The sequence below is a fragment of the Prosopis cineraria genome, unplaced genomic scaffold (genome assembly GCF_029017545.1).
Source record: "Prosopis cineraria cultivar Desert tree isolate PC_DT_omini unplaced genomic scaffold, ASM2901754v1 PC2, whole genome shotgun sequence".
NCBI classification, from domain to species: domain Eukaryota; kingdom Viridiplantae; phylum Streptophyta; class Magnoliopsida; order Fabales; family Fabaceae; genus Prosopis; species Prosopis cineraria.
Genome location: NW_026555333.1, coordinates 45,934,115 through 45,959,838, shown reverse-complemented (window position 1 = coordinate 45,959,838; position 25,724 = coordinate 45,934,115). Strand labels below are relative to the sequence as shown.

Genomic DNA, 25,724 nt, shown 5'->3' with positions numbered 1-25,724 from the left:
TATCTTATATTTTTGAGTGGGGGTAGTATTGCTTTTCATTTTTTGTCAAATTCATTTGTTTAAAAATTCTTTTCAACGTAGGCGGGTCCTAAGAGATATTTCTTTGCCCTTTTCTTGAAACACAAAATTGTGAACATGCCATAAACTGTCTTATTTAAATAATGCGTCTTCTTTGGTAAGAAATAGTATCTATGAACTTTTGGAGCTCGACAATTAAGATTAGGGCCTAACTTGCTGTCCAAAAATAGGCCTACCTTTGCAACTTCTTCTAAATCATAAATCTCATTTTAAGATATAAAATACAGAATAAATAATTTTTTGCTTTAAAATATCAAAGATTCAAATGGGTATAAATTGCTATTAAGTTCATCGTCATTAGTTAATCTTTGAAAAATTTTCATAAAAAATGTTTACTTACATTTTATTCTTTAGAATAGATAAATCGTGCAATTCAAAGAAACTGGCATCTATTAATTGATGCCGACCTCAACATCACATGTGAAAAATTAGGCTAGAAAAAAATAGGACGTAGACTCTTAGGTTCAGTATATAAAATAACAAAAAATTTGTGATTAAAATGACATTTATATCTATTAACTTCTTCTTTTTCGGCCGCAAAAATGATAGCTTTAGGACGTGTTTGATTTCTATTTCAAAAAAACTGTTTAATGTTTTTAAAATAAAAAAATTTGAATATGTGTTTTGAATTTAAATTTTTTAAAATTATTTTCATTTTTTTATTTTAAAAACAAAAAATAAAATTATTTAGAGTTATTTTTTTAGTTTTAAAAATAAAAAATAGAACAAAACCAAATAAACCCTTCAAGACAGATTTAAACTTTTAAATTTTCCAAACTAATAAATTTTATAAAATTTTATAGTTGTAATTTTGTTATTATGTTCTATCAAGACAATCAATCATGCCATGAAATGTGTTGCATGCGTCCCTCCGTTCTGCATCATTCTCATTCAAACGTGCAATTAGATCCAAAAAGGAAATTTCTTTGTGGTCCCAGTCACTGTGGATTTGATATTATAATTGTCCTAATACAATTCAAACACTCCCAGCGATTAATTAAGTGCCAAATTGACCCCTTAAGAATCAACACCCTCCAATTTTTTTATTTTCGTTGTTTATCTCCAAAGGCAAAAGCCATGATTTATTCACAAACATTAAAGGGATTACTTTTTTTTTTAATAGTAAGAAACCTCAAAACCTCTTTCAATCTAATATTGAACTCCCACTAATTTAAATTAGAGTTAAATGGAGTTTTAGACATGTCTTCCAATTTTTTCTCAATTACTGATTTAATTCTTTAAATTTGAATCAAAATAACCTATTTTTTATAGTTTCTTAATTTGAAACAATTCAATTTTTATAGTTTTTTTTCAATATAACTCCATCCCTATAATTTTTTAATTGAATAAACTATAAGAATTAAATTGTATTGGGTTAAAATTTAAAAATTAAATGGATAATTAAAAATAATTTAAAAACTAAAAATTATATTATCTCAAAAAATCTTTTAATAGAAATTACCTTTTACCTAACAAAGAAAAAGTACAAAACCATTTGAACCCACTGACATCTTTATGTTTATCCCCTCTCAACCAATGTACATTAACAAAATGCTGCATTAGAGTTCCAAAGACTAAATAAGTATCTTTAACTTTTTGTTTGTCTTGTTTTAAAATATTCTCTCTAATGCTTATTATGGGAAACTTTTAATGATTTTATGTATATTAAAAAAATATTTTTTATATTATAAAAAAGTGAGATGCACTTTTATTTTTATTTTTAAATTTAAATAAAAATAAAACTATTTAAACACTTTCACACTAATCAAGAATGGATAAAATTAAAAAAAATAATTTAATTATTACAAAGTGTTTTATATTTTAGTTTAAAAATTATTTTTAAAAAATGTCTTATAAATAGGACTGAAAGGAACACATGATTTTATATATTTATATGGATCTTGCCCTACTTATGATCTGTATAAGAGCTCCAGCAGAAGAAGGTTGAAGACAGGCAAAGGAACTAAGCAGAATGAGGAACCCAAACAGTTCTTCTGCCTCTTATCCCTTTCTTCTCCAAATTCTGCTTTTCTTTCTCTTTCTGTTGCAAGCTCCCACTTTTGCTGACAAAAAGGTAACCATTAATTAACTTCAACTTTGGAAATATTCAGGCAAACACAAGTTCTTTGATTTGTTTCTGAAACCACTTTAATCTTTTGTTTTTTCCTTTTCGTGGTGGTAGCCATATATTGTGTACTTGGGATCTCACTCTCATGATCCACACTTGTCTTCCACTGATTTTCATGTCAGAAAGTCCCACTATAAGTTTCTGGGATCCTTTCTGGGAAGGTATGACGATGAGATTCATATCTAATCTAAACATAATATGATCAAACATTGAGATATATTTGATTTTGCTTCCATTGCAGTTCTGTTGCAGCAAAAGAATCGATCTTTTACTCATACACGAGACATATAAATGGTTTTGCTGCGACTCTGGAACAAGATGTGGCAGAGGATATAGCCAGTGAGAAACAGAGACTTGTACTTTTTGGGGGAAAATTAATCATCTGGGTCCTATAATTTTGATTAAATTACAATTCAATCTTTAAATTTTAATTTGGTGTAACTTAATCTCATAATTTTGACTTAATTTAAAATATTAATCTTTATATTTTAAAAAATTGCAAAAATTACAAGGATTGAACTGCACCAAATTAACGACTCAAATTTATTGGGACTATATGATTATTATTTTTTTCTTTTTTCTTTTTGTGTTATTTTTGGGTCTGTTTCCTTGGTTCTTTGAGGCAATTTCTGTGTGGGCAAACAGGGCATCCCAGAGTATTATCGGTGTTCTTGAACAGAGGAAGAAAATTACACACAACGAGATCATGGGATTTCATGGGATTAGAACATAATGGAGTGATCTCTTCCGGCTCAATCTGGAACAAAGCCAGATTTGGTGAAGACGTAATCATAGCCAACCTCGATACTGGTCAGTTCCCTCAATTACTTATTAACATCACAATCATTTAATAATCTGTCATCATAATTTCAATCTGTTTTTTCTTTAAATGTTACTTTAAAGAAAAAAATAATCATCATTCCCAATAATTTTATTAAGTTTTGCTTTTAATTCTTGTATGTTTTTTCAGTGTTTGCAATCCTTATAATTTCAATATTTTCAATTCTTATAAAAATTTAAAATACTAAAAAAATTATAGAGAATAAAAATAAAACCCAATAAAATTATATGAATCTATGATTGTGGTTTCCCTACTTTAAATTATTCTTAGCATATCCATATTATTTAAAATAATTTAACATATCCAATTAATTTGTTATTTTATAATTGAGAAATGCTTGGTTTAAATGGTTGAGAGAATTTAATCAATTTATCTTGGATTTTTGAATTTAAGTCCTGCAATATGTAATTGCAAAGTTTTCTAGTATAACCAGTGATAGAATTAAAAAATTATTATTTTACAAAAAAATAATTCATTTACTTCTTATTTTTGTACTTGCTCGCCATTAATTCAAAATGCATTATATTCTAATAAAAATTTGAGTCAATGCATGTTTAAATCAAAATTAAATGTGGGGTGTAATTTTTTTTTGGGGCATAATTGGGGTTAAGAACATGATGGAAAAGTATTCGGGAAAAGGAATTCGAATGCTTTCTGTGTTTTTTTTTAGGTTTAGTTTTTTTTTTAAATTAGATTTTTGAATGGATCAATATCTCAATTTTTCCTTATTTTTTTGGGTTGTTAGGAGAGATTACCATCAACAAAAGGTCAGCGTTTGATGAGTCAAATAGTCTATAGAATGAGGCTATCATCTCGAACGTGCGGTTGATTATTTTTAACGTTGCGTGGTAGTTTTTTGAAACCATATCGTTGACTTAGATCAGTTCACACATGAATCGAATCATTAAAAAATTAAGGTTTTCTCTTTTTTTTTTTTTAATTCTTTATCAGTCCCACCGATTCTTGATTGTACAACTTTTTGACCTGTTCAAAAAGGTTAATCTCTTGAAGTTATTAGTTTATCAGGAGAATAACAATTATGTCATAAATTTAAATTAATAACAATTATGTTATCAATTAAATTATAAATTCAAAAATTTTAATTACAAAAAATTTTTAAGTATAATTCCCAAATTATAATCAGGAATCGTGTTTATAATTGTATGAGTTAAAATTGAAACTCATTTTTAATAAAATTTTATCAAAAACATAATTATAATTAATTCAATTTTAATACCTAATTATCATTCTCTCTGTTATATTCTTTTATATCAATTCCCACCCAGGGTTGTTAAGAATAAGACTAATCCTTCGGCAAGATCTGTTGTCATCTGTCAATATTCGTACATCATATTACTAAAAAAATGTATTATTTCTTTATTTACAAAAGACCCCTTATAGAAAGGCCCAATAGTCTGTCCTTTTCATTGTCTATTCAGAATAAACTATAATGCTTTTTTAATTTGATAGAACAATTAAGGTATAGAAAATTATTTGTACATTTTTAAACAGGAAAGTTTACACTCCTATGCCCAAAGTTGAGAATATTCAGCTGTGGGAAACACCTAGGTATTTGAAAGATTGGATTAATAGATAATATTGAATATGAAAATATTCTATTGAGTAAAACTTAGTTCAACTTATTTTCAATTTATTTTAAGATCTTGAGATAATGTAGTTATTAGTTACATTGAATAAACATGTGAAAGATATTCATGAGGTATTATTGAGCTTGTCGTTGATAATAACATTCTCACAGTATAATTTAGATTAGTTTAGACTCAAAGTGAATATCCCATATTTCTTAAAATAGCGAGGCCATAGAATAAAAAATATTAAAATATTTTGAATGGCGTCAAATATATACAAGTAGTTCGTAAATATTTTATATATACTTTTCAAAAACAGCTCGAAATGATTTCAAAGATGGAAGCTTCTACAAAATTATTGGCTAATCCAAAGTAATCAATGCCATGGCCAAAAGAATAAGCATTGTATAAAAGTTACTGCTAGGCCTAGCTATAGTAACTATTATACTCTTTTAATGTATAAAAATATATTAATATAAAATACAAAATATCAGCCCACCAAAATTGATTTTTTGTGGTTGCACAAGTTTGAATAGGATAAGGCTGAATAATGGCTTGTGATATATATGATGGCGCACTTTAATTTGGACTTTTCTTTTTATCTATAGTGAAAATAACTATGCATGCTAAATTTTAAAATTTCATTGCAAATATATTATATCAAAACACTATGTTGCACATATACAGACGCTCGCATATTCTGGTAGTTTGTTTTGTAAATTCAACTTCTCTCCTATTTTCTTTCATCCTCTTCTGTTGCATTTTTTTTAAGCCATTTAGATTAAATTTTAATAATCTAAATGTATTTATTTATTTCAAAACAAAAGATTAAATTTAATTTGTTGCAATTTGTCAAAAACGAAAGAAAGAGGAAGAGAGAAAGCAAATTATACTCTATTTAAAGAGAGATAGATATTAAGAAAAATTACATGAGTAAAATAATGAGATGTTAATTTCATACACATTAATATTTTTCTATATCACTTCATTTCTAATGAATAACCATATTTTTTTTCTCAAAATGAATAAATATGAACATAAGGAATTGTATTGAATTTAGATTTAGAAGAAAAATTATTATTCTGTGTTTTGTGAATGATGAAGTAAAAAAGGTGGGGTTCCTATTGCTGGCACCATGAGAATGGTCCAATGGAATAAGAATGAAAGTGAAAGGTATAGTGTGAGAGTGAGATTAGAAGATTCTCATCATTATGGAATATTATATTGATTCCAATTTTCATACATATTTACATTCTCTTTATTATTTTTATTTTTTCTTTTTTTTTTCATCCTATATAATCCCTTCTTCATAGGAAAGGGGTCCCATATACATATATATTTCACACAGGCAGAACAAAACCCTTTGCATCAAGGGAGAAGTCATGCCATTTGAGCTATAACTTATTAGTTTTTATCATTCTTTCTCAATAATACCCATGTGGATGAATGTGGGGAATTTGGTATAAAAGAGAAGTAATTATGTGTTTTTGTAGTGATTGATAACAACAAAATGAGAATGACATTTTGGTCTCTTAGGACAGAATTAGCATGCCATAGTTGTCATTTTCAAAATGGTTATTATTTCAAAGGATCACAGTGTCAATAATTATCTTATAAGGGACCCAAATGTCATTTCACCCATTTCCCTGAAGGTTTTTTTTTTTTTTTTTGAAAAAGATGTGGTTGATAGCGGTGGGCCTAAAATTAAGAGATAGGTCCAATGGAATCCAATGAGAGAAGAAATGAATGGATGTGAAACAGAAGATAAGGAGGAGGACCATGGATGTAGCATGCATGAATGGATCAGAAGAATATACAAATAGATTAGATATGCGTACATATTGTGTGTTGATTCTGTGGTGGCTATGCCATGTGTTACCCAACTAACTTTGTGTGTGTGTGGGGGCCTATGATTAAGGGACTGTTTGGATACCCGTTAGGAATCAATTCTGAGATTAAAATTATAGTTTTGCAAACATTTATTTAAATATTTAAACACTCTCATTTTATAAAATTTCATCTAGCTTGAGAAACTTTATTTCAAAAAATTTGAAATTTTTTTCATTTGCAAAACTCCATTTGATTTATTTTTTTTTTGTATCATTTATTTACACACTCAAAATTCGTTCTTAAAAAATTATTTAAATATATTCAATTCCAAACACACCTAACATGTATGGGTGTGCATGTACAGGAGTGTGGCCTGAATCAGAGAGTTTCAATGATGAAGGATATGGACCAATTCCTTCCAAGTGGAGAGGTATCTGCCAAAATCACTCTGATCCCACATTTCACTGCAACAGGTTCCCCATCCTTCCCTTCATCTTTACTTCACACAATATTCCAACTTCATCCTCACTTTCTTGGTTTCGCATCATTTATCATCAATTAGTTAGAATGGGCCGCTTAGTTTGTTAAAATTGGAGTCAACCCAAAAAGTTATTGGATATCTAGCTGATTTTTCAGGTCAAAAAATGCTGGTATGCTGACCAACTGATCTCACATGGACATTAAGGCTTTGTTTGGAATTGGAAAAAAAATAAAAATGAGAGAAAATTTAGAAAAAAAAGTAGACGAAAAAAACATTTTTACCTTTATTTTTCATTAATTTTACTTCAAATAAAGGAAAAACTAAAGGCAAAATCTTATGTTAAGGGGGGAAAAAGTCTTTTTCTTGTATTTTTCTCTAATCTCTATTTTCTTTTTATTTAAGACGGATGATAATAGAAATTTAACAATTATTTTGAATGAGTTTTATTGGTTGAATTAAGCAAGACAATTTTTTGTTAATAATAATTGCCTCTCTATCAATTTTTTTAATAAAAAGTAAACCATTTATATCCACTGCACGATTCTTTTTTTTTTAAAAAAAAATACAGTGGACCTTGATTTCAACCCACCATGAATTTGGATTAAGGCTATGTTCGGATTTGGGTCGATATATCCATTTAAAACGAGAGCAATTTTTTATTGGGACTTTATTCAACCCACCATGAATCATTTATATCTCTTGAATAAGAGCGATATAAATTGTGTTAAAAATAATTGTTTATCTGTAATTAAAAAAGACATCTATCAATGCCATAATTTGTTTAATATAAATAATGTCACTTAAAATTGAAACAACAGGTTCTAGACGAAGAACTTGATGATAAAGATAGCGTTTATCTGAAAATTTAAACAAAAATAATTTTTAGATTTGTTGGCCCTGATTTATTTATTTTTTGCCAACAATGGAATAAGTGAATAATATAATATATATTATATCAATTACGGTGAATAATAAATGAATAAAACTGGGAATGAAATGGTGGCAGGAAGCTCATAGGGGCAAGGTACTTCAATCAAGGGTATGCGTCAGTGGCGGGAAAACTAAACGAATCGTTTGACACGCCCCGTGACAGCGAGGGTCACGGCTCTCACACCTTATCTACCGCCGCCGGAAACTTCGTTTCCAACGTCAGCATCTACGGCCAAGGCTTTGGTTCCGCCAAGGGTGGCTGCCCGAGAGCCCGCGTTGCTGCTTACAAGGTTCAGATCATTTACCAATTAGTCATATTTAATTTGATTTGGTTTGTTATGTGCTGCCTCTTCGATTTGCTTGAGCTTAATTGACATTCCGACTGTTCAATCGGAAAAAGGTGTGCTGGCCGCCGGTGAGAGGCAGCGAGTGTTTCGATGCAGATATATTGGGAGCCTTCGACGCGGCAATTGAGGATGGCGTCGACGTCATATCGGTGTCGTTGGGAGGAACGTCCTCCGAACTGTTCAATGATAGCGTTGCCATAGGGTCGTTCCATGCGGCCAAGCGAGGCATTGCGGTGGTGTGTTCCGCCGGTAACAGTGGGCCAGACGATGCTACCGTTGAGAATCTCGCACCGTGGTTCCTCACCGTCGCTGCCAGCACCATGGATAGACAGTTCCCAGCTTATGTTATTCTTGGCAACAACCTCACGCTCAAGGTTCATTCCCCTCTTGCCTATCATTCTCTCATTTTTAGCCTTAAATCATGATATTTTAACATCATTAACCTATGCAAATGACGAGTTTAACATCATTAACCTAATTTTAACGTTTAAGATCTTTCAAGTATAATTCTTGTAATAGTTTACTGATCATAGTAGAGGGGAACTCCGTGTTTATGTTGTTGGGTTTTCCTCTCACGAGATAGACCCGGGGCTGACGTAGTCTTTGTGCTGAAAAGTTAGGCAAAATCTATTGAAAATTTCAAAATGTTGTCTTTCTTTTTGTTGAAGAAAGTTGGGCACCTAATACCAAACTTTTGTATTGAAGGGAGAAAGCTTGTCAGCTGCAAGTTTGCCGCGCAACTTTTACCCAGTTATCACTAGTCTCGATGCTAAAAAGCCTACAGCAAATGCTGAGGACGCGTAAGTACAAATATGATTATTGAATTCCATTCTAGTATTGCTCCATCGCTGTTGTATGATTTGGAATAAATTCACATTTTCATCTTTGAAAGATACATCATGTCTTCGTTTCATTTCTTAAAATTTGACCATCTCATTTTGGTTCAATCTTTTGTCTTTAATAATTAAGTGATTGGTGGCCTAACTTACTGCAGTCATTCAATGTCCAATTGTCAGTGAAAACTTGCTATGATAGATCACTGTATCACGTGAAGTAGTCAAATCACCCAGTTGTTTTTGTGCTTTTCTGTTGCAAGTTTTTGGCTGCAGGACAATTAATAGCAATATGAAATATCCGGCTGCTAATAAAACATCACATGATTGAGCATTATACCACTTGATGTAGCCAAGATGCTATGGCACATAAATACTACTTCCTACATCCCAATTTATAAGATAATTTTAGACAAAATTACATATACTAATAAAATTTATTAAATATACTTTATAATTTTATTTTTTCAAGACAAAAATATACATTTTTAAAATACTCTTCATTTAATATTTGTAAAACATTAGAGAAAGAGAATATAGTAAGAAGGGGATGGTAATATTGGAAAAATATATTTGATGAAATCTTAGTTTTTTCAAATTTGTTTTGGGACAAATCACCTGTAAAATTGACTTTTAAACTGGAAGGGAGGGAGTATTTAATCATTTTGTCCCGGAAAGTTTTCTTGATTACTGGGCATTTAATAGCACCAACAATTTCATGCTAAACCATGAATCTATTCCTATGTGTTGCGTGTTAACATCAAGATCCTTTGAAGTTAACTTTAGAGGAAGTTTGAAAGGGGAAAAATACAGAGATGATATCTATTGGGTAAAAGGAAATCTCTTCTCTTTCTCTTTCACTCTTTAAACTTCCTGTAAAGTTATTTAGAAGAATTTATTTATTTATTTATTTTTGGTCGAAAGAATTTATTTTGTATATGTTAGTAGTTTTAATATAATTGCTGACACTAGTTTCTGTTTAAAAGATCTAAAAGGCATTGTTACTTCACATAATTAAATTGAAACAGATGAGGCGTTTAAATGATGAAAATAATAATTCATATTGAGACATGTGCAGGAGGTTGTGCCAGAATGGAACACTAGATCCGACAAAGGTGAAGGGGAAGATAGTGGTATGTCTGAGAGGAGAAAATGCAAGAGTGGACAAAGGAGAACAAGCTTTACTTGCAGGTGCTGTTGGAATGGTTCTTGCAAACGATAAGATTAATGGCAATGAAATAATTGCTGATCCCCATGTCCTCCCTGCTTCTCACATCAATTACACTGATGGCATTTCAATCTTCACTTACGTCAACTCAACAAAGTAAGATATCTATTATTCATACATGTTCTTTTTGAAGAAAAATTGTGCATGGCTTCGTAAGTGACGGGTCTTACTTCGAAGTATTGAGAGAATACACGATAGTTTGGATATCTAAATTTAACAGAAGTATTGTCAAAAGGTTAACAATAAAAGTTAACTAAATAACATTACAGAGCTTAAGAGAACAATTTAACTTGTACAAGTTTAATATCAGCTTAAACTTCACTTTTGCATAATTATTGCTAGGTCCCCTGTGGCTTATATTATGCACCCAACAACAAAGTTGCATGCGAAGCCAGCCCCATTCATGGCAGCATTTTCATCAAAAGGACCCAATCCTGTTATACCAGAAATCCTAAAGGTATACAAAGAAGGAAACCGGGGGAAAGAAGCAAACCTTTTTCCTTCATATTAAGATCATTATTAGTAATGAATGAATTGTGTATTGAAAAGAGAGAATGACAAAAAAAAAAAAAAGGTAAAAGTATATATAGGACTTATTTCATCTCTTTCAAGATTATTTCTATTTTTTTATCTCTTCCTTATACACAATATATTTACTTGTTAAATACAAATAATCTGGGTCCTTTCCTTCAACTCTTTGTACTAGAAGTTAAACTCACTGTTGTATCAATTTTGCAGCCTGATATAACTGCACCTGGAGTTTCAGTTATAGCCGCCTACACAGAAGCTCAAGGGCCAACTAACCAGCCGTTTGACAGCAGAAGAATTCCATTTAATTCAGTCTCAGGCACTTCAATGTCATGTCCTCATGTTTCAGGCATTGTTGGCCTTTTGAGAACACTTTATCCTTCATGGACTCCTGCTGCTATTAAATCTGCAATCATGACTACTGGTGAGAAGTTCTTCAACTTCTTTATACTTCAATCCCTAATACTCATGCCAATTTCTGTCATAATAGTAGAAAAATTAAAGTGAATGCATTCCTTGATATTTTCAAAATGCATACACAGACCTATTTAGTTTAAACCCGGAAGCTCTTGAAAGTTTAGAAGAGTATATTAAGATTTTTGTACTCCAAAGTTTAACCATTGCATTTTTTTCCCCAAAGAGTATTTTGTTGTATCATGTCAAGCCTGATAAGAAAAATAATTAACAGAAATGGGTGATATAGTTTAATTTGAAAATGATGGGTCTTTTGTGTTCATTTATGATGGAAACATGTCATGATAAAGTATTATACCCCTTGATGCAACACCAAACTATTTTATTGCTCCAATATGATGTTTTCACAAACAATTGAACACATTTACATCAGTTTCATATTAAGTTGTATCATTTATATCTGGCAACAAACTCAATATGATGACACATAGACGACAAAACACGCTAAACAGTTCAAGCTTGACTTGTACTTGCTCCTGGTGTCATATCCAATTCAAGCACCCATGTAATTTTGACTTGCTATTTTCAGCTTCAACACACGATAACGAGGTGGAGCCGCTGCTTAATGCTTCTAACTGCCAGGCAACTCCATTCAGTTATGGAGCAGGTCACGTTGACCCCAATAAAGCAATGGATCCTGGTCTTGTTTATGATGCAACAATCAATGATTACTTGAACTTCCTATGTGCGTTGGGTTACAATGCCTCACAGCTTTTAACTTTCACTGAAGGCCATTATTATAAATGCGACAAGAAAAGATCAAGTATCCTCAACCTCAACCATCCTTCCATTACAGTCCCTAATCTCAATGGGTCTGTCACAGTCACAAGAACCCTAAAAAATGTCGGTTCTCCAGCAACTTATATGGCTTACCTTCAAAACCCGCGTGGGATTTCCATTTATGTGAAGCCTAATGTCTTGAAATTCAAAAGGGTTGGTGAAGAAAAGAGCTTTAAATTGATCATGAAGGTTGAGGAACACTCAACAGCAAAGAACTATGTGTTTGGGAAGCTGATATGGTCTGATGGGAAGCATCTTGTGAAGACTCCAATTGTGGCGAAGGCCATCTAACTCTAGAAATAGAAATGGTTGACTAGAGATTAGAGATTGGAATTTACTTAAATTAACTCTATCAATCTAAAATTGTGATATAGACGAAGTAAATGAAATTTACTTAAATAATGGGCCTCACAACATGTGTAGATCTTACACGTTGTGCACATTTTCCCCCAAGTTTGACTTTATCAATTTTGTAAGAAATCGAGATCGGAGGGTCTAATTGTATTGGCTAGATTATGATAATTTGCTTCATTAATTTCAATGCCATCTTTTTTCGGGTGAGTGTTGGATAATCTCTGTAGTATCTTGTTATCGTCCTATTACTTCCCCACCCCCTACTTTGTACTTCAGGGGTTTTCTGCCCTCGCTTCTGATTCATACTAGGATTGGATGAGAGGAAAAATAAAATCTTATATTTTGTTTTTGTTATATAGATAATATATATAAAAAAAAGTAATAAGTCTCTTTGAGATTTCCTCTCTTCTCGAAGGATTTTCTCTCGTCTTTAGGAGTGTTGTGCCACCATCGGTGTGGGCAGAGTGAAAAGGTAAACTACCCACTGTGGTTTTCATTTTTGAGTAAAGAGAGTGAGTGTCATGGATCACCCATTGTGATTCCAATGAAAATTTCTAATATCTCTTCTCTAGAGACATTGGAAGTGTGTGTGTAGGAGCTTGGATTTCTCTGTTCTTGAGGTGTGTGACAGGCGGGAGGTCAGATTTTGAGATGGAAAACTGTGGGAGTGGCAGTAGCAGTAGGAAGAAGACGAAAAGAAGAGTTGAAACACCGTGGCAATTAGATTCACCGAAAGGCTACAAAAAGCATATGCTAGTAGGGAAAGTCATCTCATCGAAACCGGTGAATAAAAACTCTGTTCTAGCTACAATCCGAATAGGTTGGAATATTGGTGAGGAAACGGATGTTATTGAAATGTTGGAGGATGTTGTAGTATTTAATTTCAAGTTTGAAGAATAGAATGTCCAAATGCTAAGGGGAAGACCATGGTTGACTCAGGGTCATCTAATGAGCCTTCAACTGTAGAATGAATTCAAGGTACCAAGTGAGATTAACTTTGATTGGACTCCTTACTGGATATAACTCCATAATGTTCCGTTGAAGATCATGAATGAGGAGAATATATGTAGGATGGGCAAAGTAGTAGGCAAAGTAATTTGGTATGAAAAGCCTTACGTGGAAGGAAAGCTTAATTGGGGGTTTACCTGTCTTCAGGTATTAGATGACATCCAGCAACCCTTGATCACTAGATTCTGGGTCACATGTCTAGACAAGTCAAAGGTTTGGATTATGGTAAAATATGAGAGAATGCATTTTTTTTGTTACAAATGCAGTTTGATTGGGCATAATGGCAGGAGTTGTAATCAACTTGAAAATGAAAATCCTCTGAGGAAACTGCTTTTGGCCTTTAGATATGCACCGAAACAATAAGGGATAATGAGGAAGCTCTAGTGAAGCATGCTAGAGACTGGACGGAGGAAGATGGTAATCGAAATAAAGCAGCGTGTGGAAATCAATCAAAATTAGCACGTTAGGGGAACTTCCTGAAAGTCAGATATCCTGCTTTATGTGTGGCTAATGGAGAAGTAGGAGGCGGCTATCCCAGTACTACACAGAGGAGAGAGCAACCTGAGGTAGGGTAATGTTAGATGAAGTGGAGGATAGTAGATGACAAAGAGGGAAGAAGAAGGTTTCAGAGAACACTGAATTTTTGGGCCAAAAAATTAAGGAGAAATTAAAGGCCCACATAGAAAACACTCGTTATGCATCAAAGCCCACTACTCCTATAGTTGTTAATGAACCTGATTCCATACACTCAATTTTTTGTGGGAAACATAATTCTGAACAACTAGAACAGGCTTGCATGGATATTATTCCTTACTTGGGATTTTCCCCTATCTTAAAAGTTTTGAAGAAATTGGGTAGTGTCAGGTTGAAATGAGGGGTCAAAGATACTCAGTCTCGAGTTAATAGCAAGTGTCGGTAGCTCTTTTGCCAAGAGAAGGTTTCTAACAATTAGGTGATACCCACCCCTCCTAAGAGGAATACAAGGAGAAAGAGTTTCTGACAAATAATATAGGAAATTTAAATTTTTAAGAAACCTTGGATTTGTGAGATTGCTACGGATTAGGTTGAATTTGAAGTATAATTCTAGTTAGTTCATTTTTAGGTTTGATGATGGGAAGAAGGGAAATATTGAGTCGGCTGAAGGTTCTGATGGCTGTCTTCAATCAGCCATCAAATCGCCATGAATTTTTTTTCTTGGAATAGTTAGGGTTTAGGGTCATCCTTGGCAGTCAGGAATCTCAGCGAGGAAGTAAGAAAATTCAAACCCTAAATTGTCTTCTTCATAGAGATAAAACAAGAAGCTAAATTCTTGAACAGGATCGCTATAAGTTGTGGGAATATTAAGACTAATGGCTAGTGCAATGTCTCAAACTTGGGTATCCCTGGGGGACCTCAACAATATAATGTCTTAAAGTGCGAAGCTTAATAGAAGTCATAAGAAGATTCATAGAATTATTAATTTCCAATGTCTAAGGGAGCTGGTTTTACTTAGTGTAACCAGAGGATAAGGGGTAATCACGTCAAGGAAAAACTTGATAGAGCCCTGTGTAATATGGAGTTTAAAGACATTTTTCTAAAGATATTGGTTTTTCATATAGAGACAGGGGCTTCAGATTGTTTGCTATTAAGACTGTGTATGTGTTTTCAGGATGTCAGTACTCCTCAGTCTTTTTGGTTTGAGAACAGGTGGGCTTTACATCCTTAATTTAGAAAAGTTATCCAGGAGTATTGGAAGAATGCGAATATCTTTAATTGGAATCATCTATATTTTTTCCTATGTTATTTGGAAGATTGTCAAAGTATGCTGATTACTTGGAGTAAGAAGTATTTCCTAAATAGCAAAAACCTTATTAATGCTCTAATGAGGAAAATTGAAGAACTAAAGCTAGATATCTATACTGATGCTAGCAAGAGGGAAATTGAATTTCTGACTCAAGAACTAGAAGAAGCTTAGAAGAAGGAGGAAGCTTCTTAGGCATAAAGAACAGGTTAATTGGTTGCAAGCTGGAGACTAACACAAAATTCTTCCACCATTTAATTGAGATCAGAAGGCAACAGAAAAGATTGTTAAACTCTAAAAGGATGATGGAGAATGGGCAGAGAATGGTGATGAGGTGATTGGGTTGGTAGAAGAGTATTATACTTCTTTATTTGCAAGTGATGACCCAGGGGATTTGAATCTAGTTCTCAGTTATATGGACAATTGTATCTCTGAGACTCAAAATTTACAACTCACCTGACTTGTGACTAAGATGGAAATCAAAGAGGCTGCCTTTGATCTTGATGGATCGAAAGCTCTTAGCTTGAATGGATTTAATGGTTTCTTTTATCAAAACTCCTTGCCTGAGGTAAAAAAATCCCCTGTGTGACATGGTATTAAGCGTTTTCAATTGTGACATTGATAAAGGTTTATTGAATACCATGAAATTAATTTTGATTCCTAAAGTAGATAATCCTGAAGCAATTTCCCAATTTCGTCCCATTAGTCTCAACAATTTTGCATATAAGATAGTTGCAAAAAATTTAGCAAACCATTCGCATGAGCTTCTTGATGATGGTATTTCTGATAGTTTACGTGCTTTTATCCCTAATAGGCTTATCCAAGATAATAATATTATTTCTCATGAAGTGTTTCATTATTTAAAAAAAATAAGAAATCGAGCATTAGATTTGAGTTTGTTATTAAAATGGATATGAACAAAGCCTACGATAGACTTGAGTGGAAGTTCCTAAAACACGTGATGCTAAAATTATGTTTATGCTCTAAATGGATTGACTGGATCATGCTATGTGTGCGTAGTGTATAGTTTAAGGGTGCAAATCTCAAGTAGAACTTTTACTAATATTACTCCTTAAAGGGGGTATAAGACAAGGATGTCCTCCATCACCTTATTTCTTTATCATTGCTTTTGAAGTTTTCTCCACAATGCTCAAGAAGCATACTAATGCTAATGAGCTCATTAATGTTCAAATGGCTAGATCTAGCCCAATGCTAGCCCATTGCTTATTTGCCAATGATACCTTAATTTTTCTAAATGCTGAGGGCCAAAATTGTAAATTGTTCAAGGATGTCTTGAAGGAGTATTGCAAAGCCTTAGGGAAAAAGCTCAATTATGAAAAATCAAGCTTGTTTTTCTTGGGTAATATACTTAATATCGTCAGGGAAGTAGTTGCAGAGGCACTGGAAATTGATGCAGTAGATGACATTAGTTGTTACCTGGGAGGCTAGGACTCCCCATCCTTTGGGGAAGATCAAAAAATAGGGCACTGGCTTATGTTTGAGATATGGTGGGTAATAAAGCTTAAAGTTGGAAAAGATTACTTTCCTTTTCAAGTAGGGAGGTGATGATTAAAGTTTTTGTAAATGCGATCCATATTTTCCCAATGTCGTGCTTTAAATTTCCTAAACATACTTGTGTGGAGCCTAATAGATTGGTTTTCATTTTTTTCTAGAATAATGATGATGAGGGAGGTGGCATTTATTGATAGTCTAGGGGTTATTTGAATATCTTAAAACTTGAGGGAGGTTTGGGTTTTAAGGATTTTATGGGTTTTAATATCTCTCTATTTACTAAAATAGCCTAGCAAATTTTGTAACAACCTAATAGTATATGGGTTCAAGTTTTGAAGAGTGTTTATTTTCCCAATAGTTCCTTTTTTAATTCTACAAAAGGCCATAGTGCTTTATGGATTTGGGATAATATCCTAGCAAGAAGAGAATTAATGATAAAGGGTTTATGTTGGCAAGTGGGCAATGGCAATTATATACAGATTTGGTGTGATCCATAGATACCAAGGGCTCTAAATTTTAAATTGCCATGCAATTCAAACGTTGTTGCAAATGAGGCTTTAACAATCACCTCTTTTATAGCTAATGGGCAGTGAATTTATCTCCTATTCAAGACCAAACAAGTGAAGAAATGCTCAAACTCATCCAAAAATTTTCCTTGGCAGGTATTAGAAGACTAGATAAGTTGATATGGATGGGTTCTAACAATAAGGAGTATGTTGTTAAAACAGGCTATAGGTAATCCATAGAAAAACAATCCCATTTCCACATGGAAATCTCTAATGGTTGTAGCAACTCTGGGGATCTTTGGTATTCAATCTTCACCTTCTAACAAGTCATACATCGGGATACGTACTTTGTCACATCCCTCTTCATACTAGGCCACCACTATTGACTCTTCATGTCTTGATATGTCTTGGTGGCTTCTGGATGAATGGTGAACTTACTTTGATGAGTTTTAGCTAGAATGGTCTCTCGAACCCCTTTATCATTGGGTACACATACCCGATCTCTATACACTACCAACCTATCATCATTAAACTAAAAGTCCTTAGTATTGTTTGCCTTAATATCATCTTTAATCCCTAACGGATACTTGTCTTCAAGCTAAGCTTTTCTCAAGTCTTTTTAGAATTCATTAGTAACTACTGCTGTATTCAAGTTATACAAAGCAAAATCTGGACTATTTTTGTATTCATTAGAGAAATCCTCTAGTAGCTTGTACTCATAGATCATCAACCACGCAACATGTATGGTCTTGTGACTCAAAGCATCGGCCACTATGTTGGCCTTTCCTGAATGATACTTTAACTCGAGGATGTAATCTTTTAAAAATTCCATCCACCTTTGCTATCACATATTCAACTCCTTCTAGTCAATTAAGTACTTGAGGCTCTTATGGTTACTGAATACCTCAAACTATGAACTATAGAGATAGTACCTCTATATTTTCAAGGCAAATACAACCGCTGCTAACTCAAGGTTATGAGTTGAATAACTCTCTTTATGCAGTCTCGATTGTCTTGATGCATAAGCCACAACTCTGTCATCTTGCATTAGCACACAGCCTAGTCCCTTAAGTGATACATCAGTGTAAACCACATATGGCCATTTGGGATCTAGAATAGTCAACACTGGTGTTGTAGTCAACTTCTCCTTTAGAGTCTGAAATGCCTCTTCAGACTTCTTTGTTCAGACAAACAGTTGATCCTTCTTCGTTAGCTTTGTCAAAATAGAAGCAATTTGAGAGAATCCCTGAATGAATCTTCCATAATAGTCGACTAAACCTAAGAAACTTCTTATCTCAATTACTAACGTTAGTCTCTCTCATTATAGTATTGCATTAACCTTATATGGATCCACTACTATGTCGTCACTAGAAATGACATGGCCTAAAAATTTCACTTCTCGCAGCTAAAACTCACACTTGCTCAGTTTGGTATACAACTTGTGCACTTTTAACACTTGCAGTACTATCCTCAGATGCCTTGCATGTTCTTCCTCATCTCTGGAGTATATCAAGATGTCATTAATGAAAACCACTACAAATTTGTCTAAGTAGGGTCTAAAAATCCTGTTCTTGTAGTCCATAAAGATTGTAGGAGCATTTGTTAGACCGAAGGGCATTATTAAGAACTCCTAGTGCTCGTATTGTGTCTTGAACACAGTCTTAGGCACCTCATCTGCCTTAAACCTCAATTAGTAGTATCCAAACCTCAAGGCAATTTTAGAGAAAACTACAGCTCCGGCAAGTTGATCAAGCAAGTCATCAATCTATGGTAATGGATACTTGTTCTTTATAGTAACCTTATTGAGTTTCCTGTAGTCGATGCACAACCTCATACTCCTATCTTTCTTCTTTACAAACAACATAGGTGATCCCCACGACGATACACTTAGCAGAATGAATTCCTTCTCTAGCAACTCTTCTAACTGCTTTTTCAATTCTTCCAGTTCTACAAGAACCATACGATATAGAGCTTTAGAGATTGGCTTGGTATTGGGTACTAAATCAATTGAGAATTCAATCTTTCTTTCTGATGGCAATCCTGACATTTGGTCATCAAATACCTCTGGGAACTCATTCACTATATAAATTCTGTCAATTCCCCTATCGTACACTTCATGTGTAGAATAGTAGATCATGAAAGCTTGACAACCCTCTTTCACTGACTTCTCTACTTGTAGGGTTGACAAGAACTTGGGAGTCTTATGATCCACTACTGATAATGATTTGATAGGATCAGGGTTAACAGCTATCGCTATGTAAACCGATAGGGAAACTATCTTTCTATTATAGTTGAGTGTTGCACCATTGATAGACAATCAATCCATCCTACTATCACATCAATGCCACTCAAAGGTAAGCAAATTAAGTCAATAATAGTAATTCTATCACCAAACTTCAATTCTAATCTCAAACAAGCTCAACTGGTCCTCGCAGATGAACCAGTTGGCGTAGATACATTCAAGAAAAATGGCATTTCAAGCACATGCAATTTAAGTCTCTTAACACAATTATCAGATATAAAAGAGTGTGTGGCACCAGAATCAAACAAAATATCTATCTGGTGACCATAGAGTGAGATTATATCTCTAATTAGCTTCGATAAAGCCTTGGCCTCTTCTTTGGTCATGGCGAAGATTCCTCCTAGGACAGTGGATCTCTAATCAGGAGTAGGTATGTTCTTCGGGAAAAACTTGTCTATGTGCCCTACCTTGTTGCATTTGAAGCAAACCCAACATTGCCTTTGATGATGTTTTTTGCATTTATGGCATTGCGGAGCTCTAGTTGCCATCATAGCAGATGGAGTTATAGATCCCTACTAGGATGTCTGACTTCTGACCCCACCCATACTCCTCAGGGCATTGCTCCTTTGGTTGGATCCCCTAGATTGGGATCCTTTCTGGAAGCTCTTCTTCTTGCTTCCTCCTGTACTGTACCTCCCAAATATACTCGGGTTAAAACCCGACTTCTTACTCACTCTGCCTATAGGGCCTGTGTAGGAAAAGAATCTCTCTTGACCATCTCTCTTCTTCTTTTCTACCACTCTACTCCTTCTGGCTATAGCTTTGAACTTGTTGCACATAACCTTAAAGGAAGTAATGTCAAAGGCAGCTAACTACTAGCTAAACTTAGGCCTCATCTTATTAAGAAATTACTTGGCCTTCCAATACTTGTCATCGTGATGACTCAGGTAAGTGGAGTATTTCAATAGTTTATTGAACTTCGCTATGAATTCCTCCTCATTCATATTCTCCTATTGGAGTTTGTGAAATTTTTCCTCTTTCTCTACTTGAAATGAGGCTGGGAAGTAATGGGTGAAAAACTACCTCTTAAACTCTATCCAAGTCAACTGCGAGCCATCCACTAACCTCACAATTTCCTACCATTGCTTTACTGTGTCTTTGAGCATGAATGTGGCTAAAAGAACCCTTTGCTCAGTCGTATAGGTTATGACTAAGAAGATGGTCTCAAGCCTGTCGATCCACTTCTCAGCTGCTCTATCTTCCATAGAAACCTTAAAGAAAGGAGAATTTAACCTCGTGAATCACTTCTAATCTATGTCTATAGAGCCTTTCGACTCACTTGTCCTAGGCCGCACCAATCACATCGACCTTTCAAGAATACTTTCCTCATAATACTCTTCATCTCTATGTCTATGCACCTCAGCATGCAAATCATTTCGAGCTTCCTCTTGGTTAACCCCATTTTCTCAACTGTCCTGCTGCTCTCGCCAGGTCTTCTTCTAAGGATCTCATCATAACCATCCATTCTCCTCTGAATGTCCATCATCATATGCCTCAGCTCATCTAGAGCATTGTCTTTATTATCTTGTTAAGGTCCTAGTTGTTGGTCTTAGTTCATCAGTTCTTATTCCGGTCTTTGAACATTTTTTGGTACATTTTTGACATTTATGGCTCTTGTTTGCACCATATTCTCCCTTTTTAAGGATGGAAACAATCTCAAAATGAAAAAAGAGAGTTAACACTAGCTCGGTGAGGGAAATAACAAGTATAATGGGATATTGCCAATTCTCTATATGCAATGCACAACAATCTTAACCATAATTTTACATACACCACAAACTAGTTCTTAGAATCAGAGAAACTGATACTAAGTTGAAATATTCTTACTCCACTAAACCTAATTAACTAATAAAACTCATGGTAATTAAAGGATTAACTTAAAGAGTGATTACCAAGGTTTAGTTCAAAAGTAAGGGATCCTAAGTTTTCTAAATGACAATGAGTTTAGATCCATTAAAATCCTTTATATCAGAGTAAAAATAAATTTTGGATGCACGGGATATCTCAGAGGAGTGAAAAAAGTCAAAAACAAATGAAAAACAACTCACTTAATGTGTGACAGAGCAGTGCGCCATGGCTCGTGCACACTACACCATGGCGTGTTGCATGAAAATTAAACTAATTCTGTTGTCATTTGACAGCAGAATTAGGAAACTTTTGACGCTCCCTGATTCTCCATCCGAAGTTTGAATTGCGTGATTTAGGTGTCTACGAAAAACTCTTTACATGAACTAGATAATGGCATGGGTTTCACTTTCAAAACAAGTCACATTACACCCAAACACATTTTAACCACTTTTCAACACTTTTACATAAAATGGGTATCTAAAACTCTTAACAAGTACCAAAAGCTTTTCCTAACACTTGAACCATATCTAATGGACTTAGGATTACCATTATAACACGTCACTCACACTGAAACAATAGTATAACAAAAATTCACCCCTTAACCTCATTTTACCAAAAATAAAGAGGAAGGTAAATTGTCATTACTTTATACCCAAAACAATCAAAACATGCTCAAATGTCTATTTTTATACTTGCACTAGTATTTTGGCCCTATTAACAAATAAATATCAATATACATAAAGACTTAAGGCCCAAAATATAAATCTAACATTCCCGACAATAAAATAGTGCAAGTGTGATGGCATACATCCTAGAATTAGCGTTTATATACTATTACACAAAATAAATCTAAGCCAGAGGCATCTAGTAGGAATATGCTAATTCCTAGCCTCTTGAGCCTTCTCCTTTTCTCTATCAGAGCTAGAGCTTGAAAAATGTTAAATAAAAGGGGTGAGTCTAGCCACTTAGTAATTAAAGTTAAACCTATCTTATGCAGTTATATATCAATTATAAACCAAGTACCTGCATAAGGAACCAAGTATGTAAAACAAGCTCACGAATATCATAACTTGTCATTTATCATTAAATAACTTCTTTATCTCTCTTAAACTAGGTGTATTGTCACCATACTCTCAAATATGTGACATGACCTATTATTCACGTGGCTTGTCACCACTTAACGTGTGACATGTCATATATTTACTTAGGCAATGATCAGCTAACCTTATATCCTCTTTATTTTCTCAGACTGAAATTGTGAGCTATAATATTGATTAGGGCTCTATCCGTGTGACTGAACTATCCAAGCTCACTAATCTTGAGGTGTGACCTGGCCAAAGACCACAGGACTCACTCTCAGACCATGGCTTTCCTCATTCTCGAATCCCTGGGGTGTCTCATACCCTAAGCTATTCTCTTCATTAAACCGGTGGAGATAGCTAGGTTCTAGTCCCTCGACAGGCTATGAGACAGTCCCTCAAAAAACTATGGGACAAAGCTATTCCTTCGGTGCAACCTAAATACGATATGAATTTTTTTCTACTCACAATCCCTAGGCAAACTCCTGCCACTGATCATGTCATAATCAATTACTCACTCGTTTTTACTTTTTCATTTTCATATACTCATCATTACAACAATCATGTTGGGCTCACGACCATGCACTACCCAAGTATGTATTCTCATCATTTTCTCAAAATTCATTTCTCATTAACACACATCTATCTCACATAATCATCACACTCATTTTTTTAAAGACATATCATTTTCATATTCAAAAACATCTTAATTAGGCATTTGCATTTCAAGCCACAATAATCTTATGCATATTCAATTTTTCATATACTCATCGAAACAAACACATGCTTTTCACATTAAAAATCAACCCATGTATGTAACATTCACAATTTACATTTAACAATCAATTAACATATAACTACCCAAAGTAGGGCTTCCTCGATTACTTCAAACCTTTGAGAGATCAAAGATTTACCCCTCAATCTGCTAGCTTTCAAACTTGAATTTTCCAATCTAATAGGTGACCAAGAGTCAAAACTACAATCAACCAAGTTGAATTTCATCAACATTACCAATTCAAGCATTTACACCCTTAATCCTCTACTTCTAAATTGCTCAATATTCACTCTATATGAATTGGAGCCTATCTATTAGGTTCATTATCTATCTATAATATCATATAACTTCACTGAATAGCCACATTGCCATTAATACTTCAACAACCACAATAATGACAAATTTAATGTCCATTTTTAGACATTAATGGAGCCCATCATTGAAAAATCATCAAAATCATTTATATTAGGTTTAAATACTCTAAACAACTCCTTTTAACTCCATTTGAGTCAATGGGTTTAGACCCATAACCCATATGGACCAAAATCACCATCTTTATCTAAACCTTAACTCAAATCCTTGAGAAAATGGAAGAGGAAGGGAGAAAAAGGATTTAGAAATCTTACCTTAGATGATTTAGAGCTTCAAACCTTCTCAAATTCTCATCGAAGTTGTGCCCTAGCTTCAAACCTTCCATTTTCTCTTTTCTCTTCTCTTTTTTTGTCTCAGGTTCACGTTTGATAAATTGCAGCGGTGCATGGCACAAAGAGATCCTCCTCACATTTGAAGTATCTGTGTGCCACGGCATGTGACATAGCAACATCACTCTTTATTTTTCTTCAACTTTTGATGCCTGAGTGGCCCACCTTGATATCGGGCCCACAATTAGGGCTGAATTGCAATCAAATATAATTATTAGATCTCCCTAGCCACACACCACTTCAACTTACTTAATTATTTTAATTAGGTTTAATTAATCAGGAGATTAAAACTGAGATTTTATAGGGTGGGGTCTCTGCCACCACCTCCTCTAACGTTACTTATTCAATAGGATGTTGAACCCCCATGTGTTTTAGATGGCCATTTTGGGTTTGTCACTAACATAACCAGAATTGGTTGATGGCTATATAGTGATAGCCTCACTTTGTAATTTTCCTTTAGTATCTTGCTTTCGTTTGTTTTGGACTAAGCTTTAGGAGCTTCCTTTCATTTTTTGTTTTCCCTTTTGTTGATTGAATGAAATCCTTTGGCAAAATAAAAAAAGGTTTCTAGAAAAAAAAGGCAATGAAATAGATTAAAGAAATAAAAATAATATTTTTATTTTTTATTTATTTCATTGCCTGATATTTTGGAAAAGATGGGGGTATTCCCATCTTCCAACCCAATCCAAACTTTCATTATGTGAGATTGTTGTTACGAATGGAAGCCTGTCAGGTACCTTATATATGTCTTCGACATTTATATAATGTAATCACATATTTTAGAACTTAAAACTTTGAGATAAACTAATTTAATTTTGATTAATTGAACCAAACATTTTTAAGTAATAACATTTCTTTAGTATAATAGTTAATTCCATAGTCATTTTTTTTATCATCTTTCTTATGAAAAAAAATAACTAAATATCACAAATGTTGAAATCATTACATCCTTCAAACTTTTACAAATCTCACAAATTATGACCCTTAATTTTATGAATTAAATTATTCCCCTTTCATATAGACATGTGTAACCTTTCTCTCCTTTACACTTGATTATTTTATTTTTTCTTCTATCTCTTTAATCCATCTTATTCTCATCATTTTTCAGATTTTCAATTCAAATCCCTTTCTCTTGATTTGTTTGAGAAATCATTTGTGATAGAGTAACAATAAAAAAAAAAACCATGACTTTTACCCCTTTTTTGCCCGAAAAACATGATTTTTACATGTACATTTCTCAAATCTTACTCTGGAGCCCCACTCCCCCCACCTTTTTTTTTTTAAAAAAACTATCCTTAGGCACTAAAGGGGATGCAATCATTATTAAGAGATACATTAATCCCTTTTTATACGATCATTAATAAACTTTGAGTGAATGTTTTCTTATATTTCTCTTTCAACAGAGCATCACCATCCTACATCTAGACTTTCATGTTGTAACAGCTTCAACAACTACATCACCATCAATATAAAATATAAATATATAACATGAATTCTATTGTGAGCCATAATGCAACTCATCTCAACATCCATATAATGCATGAAAGGCATGTCTAGTCTGCCTCAAATAAATTTTACAATTACAAGCTGACCATATATAATAAAAAGGAAAAATAAGATAAGGAATAAAAAGATGAGTAAATTCCATACCTAGTCTTACTTTCTTATGTCTCACCCCATTCAACAGAAGAGTGCCATTTCTAACACGTGACTTGATTGGCGATGCTAAAATTGTTCTCACTGTGAAGCCAAAATTTCAAATGTCTTGCCAAACTCTTTCAAGATATGAAGG

General features: G+C 33.5%; 1 protein-coding gene across 1 annotated transcript; it reads left to right on the top strand.

Moving 5' to 3' along the window:
* The first annotated feature begins 1,981 nt into the window (after positions 1-1,981).
* On the top strand, positions 1,982-12,639 carry LOC129304181 (subtilisin-like protease SBT5.3). The gene is made up of 12 exons (XM_054943870.1): positions 1,982-2,152; positions 2,261-2,367; positions 2,448-2,545; positions 2,852-3,016; positions 6,831-6,939; positions 7,954-8,167; positions 8,278-8,598; positions 8,930-9,024; positions 10,136-10,381; positions 10,628-10,742; positions 11,024-11,237; positions 11,817-12,639. Exons 1-12 carry the CDS (start codon positions 2,051-2,053, stop codon positions 12,356-12,358), a joined length of 2,328 nt encoding a protein of 775 aa, XP_054799845.1. The 5' UTR covers positions 1,982-2,050; the 3' UTR covers positions 12,359-12,639.
* The last annotated feature ends 13,085 nt before the right edge of the window (positions 12,640-25,724 follow it).

Excerpts from the sequence above, each read along its gene's own strand:
- LOC129304181 (XM_054943870.1), top strand. The coding sequence starts at position 2,051 with ATGAGGAACCCAAACAGTTCTTCTGCCTCTTATCCCTTTCTTCTCCAA. Across the intron at positions 2,368-2,447 it reads CTGGGATCCTTTCTGGGAAG|TTCTGTTGCAGCAAAAGAAT; the intron begins GTATGACGATGA and ends CTTCCATTGCAG. Across the intron at positions 8,168-8,277 it reads CCCGCGTTGCTGCTTACAAG|GTGTGCTGGCCGCCGGTGAG; the intron begins GTTCAGATCATT and ends AATCGGAAAAAG.